Source organism: Larimichthys crocea, chromosome IX (assembly GCF_000972845.2).
Source record: "Larimichthys crocea isolate SSNF chromosome IX, L_crocea_2.0, whole genome shotgun sequence".
NCBI classification, from domain to species: Eukaryota; Metazoa; Chordata; class Actinopteri; family Sciaenidae; genus Larimichthys; species Larimichthys crocea.
In genome coordinates this window covers 5,927,266-5,938,268 of record NC_040019.1, presented here as the reverse complement: position 1 = coordinate 5,938,268, position 11,003 = coordinate 5,927,266, and the positions used below count along the sequence as shown (strand labels likewise).

The 11,003-nt window shown below is 39.0% G+C and overlaps 1 protein-coding gene across 2 annotated transcripts; it reads left to right on the top strand.

Annotated features, from left to right (window-relative positions):
• Nucleotides 1–4,290: 4,290 nt before the first annotated feature.
• On the top strand, nt 4,291–9,537 carry swi5 (SWI5 homologous recombination repair protein). 2 transcript variants are annotated; one of them, XM_027281979.1, is made up of 5 exons: nt 4,291–4,502; nt 5,138–5,186; nt 5,311–5,414; nt 5,729–5,823; nt 8,089–8,114. In XM_027281979.1, exons 1-5 carry the CDS (start codon nt 4,417–4,419, stop codon nt 8,097–8,099), a joined length of 345 nt encoding a protein of 114 aa, XP_027137780.1. In that variant the 5' UTR covers nt 4,291–4,416; the 3' UTR covers nt 8,100–8,114. The 2 variants fall into 2 exon arrangements, with proteins under 2 accessions (XP_027137780.1, XP_010735195.1); XM_010736893.3 differs by lacking the exon at nt 8,089–8,114 and adding an exon at nt 9,462–9,537 and having other exon boundaries at nt 4,294–4,502.
• Nucleotides 9,538–11,003: the final 1,466 nt, after the last annotated feature.

The window sequence follows — 11,003 nt, the reverse complement described above, 5'->3', positions numbered from 1 at the left end:
TTATTAATATTATTACAAGTGTTTATTCAAATGCAGTGTTGCTTTTACCCTAAAGTATTTGAATTACTTGCTTTATTTTATGATCCAGCTGTTTTTTCAGACTCAGTACAGTACAGCAGAAATGTTTCTGTCCTTATTTCTAATGTATAACTAACAGACACATTGTTGCTAATAAAATGTTGTGAAAATCCTTATGCTTTAGTGTTGCTGCTCATTTCACCAAAACCAAATGCTCATATTCTGACGTTTTTGTTGTCATTGATTAAATTCATTAAATCCAAATGATGAACGTTGGATTCAACTAAAAGCACGGCGCATCATCCTGGATTATTTTATTTAGTGAACTGCTAAACTCAGGGTAAATATCAGCTGAAACATATTGCTCCACATCACAAACAACAGAGCCACAGAGAAAGTCCTGCAACAAATCCAGTGGGAAATACAAACCACTAGAATCACTAATTAAAGTGGCTTTGTTTGGATATCTCTTTGAAGAAAAATTCATTTGTGAAAAAAGCAATCTAATTCTGCTTCGTTTGGTGCATATGTTGGCTATTTGTTCTTGATAAAGCCAACATCTGCTCATCATCTCAACTCATAAAGGAAAATTATTGTTATTGCCCAGCGGCTGCCTCGTTCTAAAATCATACAGGTGTGAATGTGTCTGGAAAGCACTGACTAATACTATTATGTATTTCTTGTTATGTTAAATTCAAACACTGTAGCAGGTAAAATGTTAACATGAGAAAACCTTGAAGCCTCCCAAACCCCTAACCACAGCCACAGCGGAAAAATATTGCACGCAGATCTAGTCAGCCTTGAGGCAACAAGAGTCATGACAGTAAATATGTCTGAATGTGACGGGTAAGACACATGGATGGGATGCTTAAGTCTGCTGACAAACCAACCTGACAGTTGGAGGCGAGGAGATGATAGTCAAAATGAAAAGTCGTGTGTACAGGAAAGCTAAAAAGACAAACATCAGAAGCTTTATTCTGACAATAAATTGAGTGAGTCAGAGAGGCAAGCAGACCCATCATACAATAGAAAAACAACTGAAAACTATTTCAGAGAGGAAATAGAGGTAGTTATTAGAAGGATGAGTCAGAGCTAATGAATGAGAAATAACACATACCACAGAATACACAGACAGATGGAGGCGTAGAGGAGCTGATATCAAACCAAGGCCTCTCTGGCAGAGACATGAATAGCCATTTTGTGATGGCATTAATACAACAGCACCGGTTTAGATACGAAAAACCTTTCAGATTATGATGGAGTCCCTTTGAAGTGGATACATTCAGACTCCCACTTATTTCTACGTAAATTGCAAGTACTGTAACATGGAATTACTGTCACACTAGCATTCCACCCACAAGGCAAATTGTCTGAAATTGTATTTATTGATTCCCCTTACAGTCACCATAATTTGCATGTAATGATAGGACCACTTATGTGACAGCGCTGCATCTCGGTTTCAGGTCTAGAACTCTTAATACAGTTTTGATTGAGATGTTCTTTTGGAAAGTGAGGTTTGTGACAGTATCCTTCCATCACGGCTGACACTGTCCAGCTCAGCAAGAGTCTGCCCCATAATTCAACCGATTTATCAGCTGCTTTCTATCTAAGAGTCCTTCACCCAGGCTCTTGATGCTAGTCTGACAAGCTAAATATAAACACAAATCTTTCCTTCTGACAGCTGACCAGCTGTCCAGCCAAACCTCTAAAATGTTTGTCTGTCACTGATTTCTGTGGTTGTATTTACATTTCCTCACTGCTTGCATATGTGCACTACAGGAGTTATACGTTTTTATGCGTAGATTTTTTTGATGGAGTGTGTGTTTGTGTATTTTTTGCATTCTAAGTGTTTGTACAGTATTTGTATGAATGAGCAGGCTATGTGAATTATTTAGAGGCATAATCGCCTCCAGTGTAAGCAGTGCTCGTAGCACAGCCTTCGGAGGTATATTGATGTTTTATGACATGCTTTGAATTATCCCCCTCATCCTGCAGCAGTGTCTCTCTCTCTCTCTCTCTCTCTCTCTCTCTCTCTCTCTCTCCATCTCTCTGTCTGTCCACTGCATCTCTTGTGGTCTCTCTCTCTTTCTCTTCTTCTTGTTCCTCTGCTATCTTTCCCCCCCTCCCTTATTCTCCAGTACTACATGTTGTGTGTGTGTGTGTGTGTGTGTGTTTGTGTGTATAGTCCCTGGTCATAATTCCTCAACTGTGGAATTTAGATGCAGTACAGAGGTGCGGCTGGGATTCCATAAATTATGAACATGATAGATAGGAGGCTTTCCAACTAACATTGCAACGCTTCCTATCCCTTATCTTATTATCCTCCTGTTTCAACCCCCTTTCCTGTTTCCTCTTTTCTTTTAATCCTTGCTCCTGCACAGATTTCCCTGATACTTACTCTTCCACCTTCTCCCCTTAATCGCTACAGAATCCAAACATGAAACATTGTTTAGACTGTGAACAGTGAAAGATGAAAACATAGTTTTTTAAAATCTTGTATCTGGATTTCATTTCTTGAAGAATTCCTGAAATTTTGTCTGTGGTACTTAGAAAATAACAAGTTCTGCAACGTCTTCCCATTTCGGACAGGGAAATGTGCTTTTTTTTTTCCTCCTGTGTGGATTATGTGCAAAAAAAACACAAAAAATAATCACTAAAATCAGCCAATTTCATTGAGTCTAAGAAAGTTGTGACAAAACATAACTCAAGGTCAACTTACTATCATTTTTCCAGAGATCCTAACCACTTGTCACCGCCGTATTCAATAGCTGCTTAAGCCTTTTCTAAGCATATGTAAGCAGTCAGTACAAAAACTAATATGATTCTCTGAACACACAATGTCTCATATTAGACAGTCTGACAAAGCACATGTAAATAAAATTAATGATTGCATTCATTTACTTCAGATTCAGAGTCCTGGTATTTTTCATACTGGCTCACTGTCAATAGTATGGAGCCATCGTTAATGTTATTACTAATGTACATGTCTGGTATAGAATCAAATCCCCTTTATTTCTAACTGGTTCATGTACAACATACATCAAAGACTGCTGCTTACACAACATACACAGGACATTTCTTTGCCAATCTTTAGTCCTTTATTCTGGCATGTCCAACACCCCCGCACCACCAATATGGACATTATCCTTGTGACAGAGTAACACACACATGCACACAGTTGCTGATTGCTGTGTCAGAGTCGAGGAGAAATAGCCATCCTCCACAAATGTCTCACACACACACACACACACACACACGACTGTGTGCAGGAGCCATTACCTCCCGGTGTGTGTAATCTTGCGATTTCTAAAAGGAGAAAAGGCCATGCCTCCTGTCTGAATTTTTCATTCCCCACCCTCTCTCTGTCTCTGTATAACAACTGATAAATAAGCAATGAATCCTGTGGACGTAACGCAGAATGGACTTGATTTTATGTCCTCCACGCCCACAACACCAACTCCCCAAGACACACATTTTGTCTGCCTTTCTCTTTCTGTCTCACTCTCTTCTTTTCTCTATGAACCCTCTCTCTCTCTCTCTCTCTCTCTCTCTCTCTCTCTCTCTCTCTCTCACTCTATCTACGTGTGTGCTTTTTTTTGAGCTGACTCTTTTGAGCTGTGTTCCTCTTCCTTTGGTACTTGTCGAGTGAACTGTACTGAGACTAAGACTCTGGCTCCAGTATGTGGTGGATAAATGTGTGTGTGTGTGTGTGTGTCTGTTTTTTGTTTTTTGAACGTGACCTTTTGCTTTCTTAATCCACCACCGACTTAGATTTAGAGCACTGGTGGCATTCAATCAGTCTGACATGCCTCGGCTCAGTTCAGATTAGGCCTACTGCATTAAATATTTGTCTTGAAATATTCTTCTCAGTCAACAAGTGTGTGGGTTGTTTCACACACACACACACACACACACACACACACACACACACAGACTGTATTTCAGTCTTGAGATAGATGAAGATGTGATGAAGACAGAAATAAAGGAGTCAACTTAAATTGTACTTTGTCTCCATCTGGTGGTCAGATGAGGACAGTGGTTTTGTTCACACATCCCAGCCAAATATAGGGTCTTGTAATTAAGTTTTAAAAACTAATCGTAATATTTCCCATTGTTAAGTTTGTAAGCTTGCATTCAGTTATAATTAAACTCAATTTAAGGGGTTATTTTGGCGTCAAATAGTCCTCCAATGTCCTCCTGTTGGCCATTTTGACACAGCTGTTTCCACGGTAACCAAACTTCTAAGTCCCGCCTCTCGTTGCCTAGGAACCAATCCGCTTCTCTGTTTACCATCAGCCGCGAAATGCGAACTTCCTATTTCTGCTATGCTCATCTTACTGCATTCATTTAACCGTAACACACACACATACGCACATTTCCATAACATTTTAAGGCAATATGAACACAGAGCAGTCCGCTGGTGCAAACAATTGTCCGGTTTCGACTCCGGAGGGGAAGGACGTGAGGAAAGGAGCCGTGAAAAGGTAACATCCGCTAGCCGCAGCTCTGTAGCCAAACGTGGCTAGTTAGCTGGTTAGTTGTTTGGATTTCTGAATCACTCGAAAATATGTTTTACATAAGTTAACATAGCATTGTTCCCCCTGTCTTTAAACTGTAACGGTGTGACGGTGTTATGTTGTTGTTGTATCAGGGACGGAAGCACTTTTATTTCTAAGGACAGACATCTTATTAGATAACCTCAGACATCATAACATGCATAAAAGATGGTAAATGCTCACTGACTAGATGTTTACCCACCACAGACTAACTTGTGTATCCTTTTAACTCAAATCTAACCTCCTAACTAGCTTTTCAATGTCCTTAATGATCATCTGGATATGTCCCACTTCCTCTACTGTTGGAGTTGTTAAAAATGCATTTTAAATCTTATGTAAAACATACTGGCTTTTTGCAGAACTGTGCAATTGTCATCTGCTTAATCCACGGCTTGATAAATCATTACTTAGCCACAGGTAGAAAACAGATGAAGATGTGGCTTGTTTTCTTTTTAGATTTAACGCTTTTCTTAACCACTAGGAATGATTGTTTTTTACAGTAAATGAATACATGTTACTCTGTATACATTATCTCATTTGTCCTATTCATCCCGTGTCCCTAGAACTCCTTTTTCAAAGTTTAAGAAAGTACACTCCAACTTTAAATCACCTGTAAGTAAACCTGCACTCTGTCGTGTATGACACAAACACACACACACACACACGCATAAATCCCATACGTAGTGCCATATGTGCATCCACCAGTATCACGGCTGTCTCTTTTTGCGCCTCACAGCTTCAAGTATGTGAGAGTGCTAAAGTTAGCCCTGCAGAGGAGGTGGCAGAGCTCGTGAGGAGAAGAGAGCAGCTGGACATCGAGATAACGCAGCTGGAAGCTGAGTGAGTACAGCTGTGTTTGTTTGTGTTTGTCTTCCTGTATTTCTGTCCTCGGGGTCCAACTTGAATAGTATGGGATGAGGTTAGGCATGTAGTATTTATGATTCACTTTCTGCTTTAGTGGGCAGGGAGTCAATAGTGTTGATCCCCACAAATAATACCCTGACATACCTGTAATGCACATATGTATCCATTTGTCATCTTCTTGTCTGTACATAGTTTTGTCAGTATTAATTTGATTTGCTTCTTTTTGGGATGTTTATGTTTGCTTTTGTGTGAGATCACTTGTGTGAGTGTGTCTGTGTTTTTTCCCCCAGGGGGTACAGAGTGGACGAGCTGGAGCATCATATTGATATGCTGCACGAATATAATGATATCAAGGACATTGGACAGTCACTCCTTGGTCGTATTGGTAAGTGAAATTCTCATATAGACATTTCAATTCACTCATTTTTAGTATTATTTAAAGGTATGATGCACAAAGGCAAAGATATTTTTTTAAATTGAATATTGAGTAGAAAATGCATTCCACTTTCAGACAAATGTATACACAGATAAATGTTCAGGCATCTGCCTTCCACCATAAACAGAATTGTGTACAGAACAGGCCATGAAAAGGCCATACAATAACAGAACTAATTACCAATAAAGGTTGACAACTAGCACAAGTTTGAACTATTCCAGACCCAGCTGGCTGCTGAACGCTGATGAATTAAATATAGACAAATTCATGGATAGTGGAGTGTTCTGTAATAAACTCGTGTTTAGCCTTTTTGGTTTGATTCATCCAAACCTGCTGTGAGCTTTGGCTCAGTTCTTTTGACCAAATTATCACATCTTCACATGAAGATCCAAGGGGACTGAGGTATGGAAAATCTATGGTATGAAACCCGACATGTCTGCTGATCATGGCAGCCTTTTATGAGATACATCATATCTCCCATCTGTTAGCCGTGGCCTTTTTTGTGTCCAGTTGTAGTTTTCCAACTATTTTTTTTGCAGCCTGTTCACACCCAAAAAAACTGTGTTGCAAGATGACAGCTAACTAAAACTGTTGAATGAGTTGTCTGTCTGTCAATGTGACTCATGTTTACACATCTTGGCTCATTTATAATCAGGCAGCGTGAACCCTGAACAGACTAGATGATACATACGGTCCAACAATATGTCTGTCATCTGGACCAATGAAAACAAAATGCATAAAGCTGTCATCACATCTTTAAAAACTATTTCAATATAGATGAATGTAAACAGACACCATCAAACGGAAGTACACTCTTAAAACCTAATAAGCAGCCATGTCCATCTTTATGTGTGCTTTTAAGTTTTTTAAGTATATTTGAATACATTTATTACCTGACATTAGGTATTACAACTATAGCTTGTAGGTCAAATCTAGACTAAAAATGATTTACTTGGACTCATTACAATATATAGAGATGGGTTCAAGTTGCTCTACAGCCAGCCACCAGAGAGCAGCAGAGCAGTGTCTCTGTTTCCCTTTGACAGTCAGTCTTTGACAGCAGTTTCAGTTGACTTTGGACAGCAGAGCTCGACCGCATTGGGTGTCAGCTTGACACTGGCAAGAAATTCTCGGTCTTTGGTTGCCATCAGTGGAAGTTTAACATCTAAAAATAGGGACACCAAACTGCGAAACATACACCCCAAAATAAACAGATTTTTAATATTTGTTGCGTTAGAGATATTTAATATTGCTGTTACGGTTGAAACTTGAAGCAGACAACGCCGCACGAACGCTGGGGCATGCACTCGTGCACACTGAATCTGTTTTATAGACAATAGCAAAGAAAATGAAGTTGTTTAACTGTGGGCTGAAAAGTTTGACTAACCCAAAAACACAATAAACAAATAATGTTCTTCTGTTTCTCTAATAAAGCTTAAACATTATTTTATGTCACATTTCATATAACTGCATTAAATAAGGTGTCTAAAAATAGTTTCAGGGTCAGCAATCAAAAGCTGATGTCTGGCAACCACTTAGTATTTACACAGCTCTAGTTATGTTTGCATTTAGATTGCGTTGGCCTGCCTTTAAAACATTCAGTGCCATTAGAATAACACCTCTCATAAAATGTCATGGTTGAAGAACATCTGTTATTTGGGCTAGCTTTGTTATACTTACACACGTCATAAAAATGTTAGTCAATATTGATCCTGAACGTTTTTATCATACATCATATGGTGACAAAGAATTAATTGATTTTGGTGCAATGTCAAGTCTCAAATCACGGTTTAGCTAGTTGACCTATGACTTTCTCAGAAGATCAAAACGATGTGTTGGTATTTGACCTTCTCCCTACAACTTTTGTAACACTGCGTAGCTCTGTGAAAATCTGTCAAGGAGTGATGTTTGATTTAGGGCACGCCAGTATTTGGAAATAGTCTACAGTGAGTAACAGTGACTGTTGTAAGTAAAGTTGAAATATTTTAGTGTGCATGTGCTGCAACTGCATGATGTTAAGGAAGTATGGTGAAGGTCAAACATTTCACACTGTCGGGAAGGTTTTAGTGTATCATAGCCGAGTCACATTATTGACTGTGTGTCATAACAAACATGACTTTTTACCTACTTTGGCATGCACATGCTTGTGTGTGTGTGTGGTGTTAAATAAAATATGGACATCACCTGATTAGAGCTTTGTCACTTGTTTCCCAGTTCGGCTGTAGTCTGTGCAGAAAAACTGGCCAATCTATGACATCAATATTGTGAGTTAAAACCTGCTATCTCTTTAAATTCTCTCTCAGTACAGTGGAGAGTCCGGATGATAATGACCTCTTAGTGAACGGAGGTGGCGTTTCCCCTCTGAGACAAAGGCAGTCTTTCACATCATTTGCACAAGCACACACACAAATACAGTCTCTGTCTGTCATCCAGACACATGCGTACACTCACACGTACACGAACTGTCAAACACAAATGCATGCTATCATCCTCTCGTCCCCCCTTCCTCCTCTCTCTCTCTCCCTCACTTTCTCACCAACACACACACATTCACAAAGAGTCTACACTTAAACACTGAGTTGCTGTTGTATGCTGTATGGCCTCTTCTGAGAGGGAGGAGAAGGGTGGGCAGGCTGTAGAATGAGTGAGGAGACAAGAGGAGATGCCCTGCAGTACCCTCTAATGACAACTGTCCCTTTGTCTTTCACCATGTCTGTCTGACTGTTAAGATTAAGGTCATTGTCACGTCTCTCAAGAAATGCCTTTTTTTTTTTTTTTTAAATATTCACATTTTCCACATATTTAGAGCTATTTACAGTATATTATCTATGAGTTTCCAATATTAGAACAGCACTGTATGTACACAGCCTTACCAAACTAATTTGCATGAGGTAAACAAGAAACAGTTGCATCATTTAAAGGCTCTACTTACAGAAAATGAAACAGAAATATAATGAAATATGCATAATTATGTTTTCATTTGTGTATAATCACCTGAAATGTGAATCGTTATGTATGTATCTGTGTCCGTATATCTACAGACACAGTCCTCTACCAATGTAATTTGACTTTTTTGCTTGTTTTTCTGCTTCACATCACTTATGTTTTAATATTTTGTATTTTTGACAGCTGGTCAAACTTTGTCATTATTGCTAGTCATGATAAATTGTCTAAATATTATTGCTTGATCTAAAAAGTCCACACAATAAATGACAAAAAGATTTTTAGCCCTGGTAGCGTCCTACCATGTGGAATGTTAGCATGTTATATACAGCTTCCTGTATATGAGAAAAACCACTAGAGCCAACGGGTCTCTGTATCAGGCTCAGCCCGGCACAGCTCGGGTCTGCATAATGTAAAAGAAAATAGAAAAAAAAAAGCTAGTCGGGTTAATTTGTCAGATATGAAGTCAGTTTTTATTTTTCAGAAGCATTTTAAGTCTACTGTAAACAAATCTTTTCAGCTGGTATTTGCTTGGTACTGTCATTTTGGTCTGTTCAGTGTTTCGAGGATTGTTTGGAAAGTAGACCAGAGAGAGTTGACCCTGTCATCTGCTTAAAGGGGCCCACTTTTACTCTGTCTTGCAGCTGCTCTGAGGGGGACCACCACACGAGATCTCTACAGCCAATTTGGTCTGGAACTTGATGACTGAAGGAAAAAAAAGAAAAGACTGGAGGAAATGTATGAAAATACAGTGACGCGAATGCTTCCTAAGGCCAAGGGGAGGGAGGCATAAAGAGGACAAGGAAAGACTAAAACTTTTGGAAAGGACGATGGATTCGGACCAGAGGACCTCATCCGGCTCCTTACAGACAGAAGGTCGCCCGTTTTCTTTGTCTGTTTTCACCTCTTTACAAAGGGAGACTTGATTAATGAGTATGATAAGATGAGACTGGTGTTAGTCCAGCAGAGGGGAAAACAAATGTTTATATGTTTATATTATATTATATAAATGCTATTAAGACTCTAACAACTTTGAAAGGACTTCATTCAGTAAGTGTATGGGTAATGGATGCATAAATAAAGTCCTCTTCTGACTTTGGTTTATTATTTACAGGAATGCTGGAATGTCAACTGTAAAATAAACAAGTTCTAGCCCCTAGTATAATATGCGTTATATGCTGATAATGACATGTTATGAATAAAGCACTTAGACCTCCACAGACACTGTGTTCCCATTTTCCAGTGTTTCCTTTTAAAGCCACTATAGAGACAAGAATGAGTTACAGATACATCAAAGTTATACAACTTGTTTTGCAGAGATGAAAGAGTTGAGCTAAAGTATGTCAGAAGGTACACGACACGCTGTCCATTTTTGATATGCATTTCATGCTTCAACCATTTAAGTCAGGGGTGTCAAACATACGGCCTGCAGGCCAGAACCAGCCCACCACAGAGTCCAATCCATCCTTCTCTCCAACTTTTTATCTGACAAGATGTTCTTAAAACATATAGGAAGGCTCTCAGCAATGCCAGAGCGGCCCATTACTCATCATTAACAGAGGAAAATAAGAACACCAGATTTCTTTTCAGCACTGTTGCCACAGCTCCACTGAGCCATGTATTCTATAGGCTTCAGTAGTAATGACTTTACAAGCTTCTTTATTGATAAAATTCTAACTATTAGAGACAAATATTCATCAACCCCAGCCCTCAACAAGCACCAATTTATCTTCAAACACAGCTTCAACGATTTTTTTTAGCTAAACCATCAACCTGTCTCATAGACCCCATACCAGTTAGGCTTCTTAAAGAGGTTTTACCTTTTTAATTAGCACTCCTGTGCAAGATATAATTAATCTGTCTTCATTATCAGCCTATGTGCCACAGTCCTTTCAAAGAAGCTGTAAATAAACCTCTTCTTCAAAAGCCCACTCTTGATCTAGAGGTTTTAGCCAGACCTATATAAAACCTTCCCTTTCTCTTGACTCTTGAGAAAACAGACACCAGTCAGTTGTGTGACTTTCTCCATAAGAATTGTTTATTTGAAGATTTTCAGTCAGGAAAAAGACAAAGGACTTGTCTCTGTACTTGCCTTATTAGATCTTGGTGTTGCATTCAACACCATTGACCACACATCCTGTTACACACTTACACATCTGATACACATCTAATTGGCATCAAAGGAA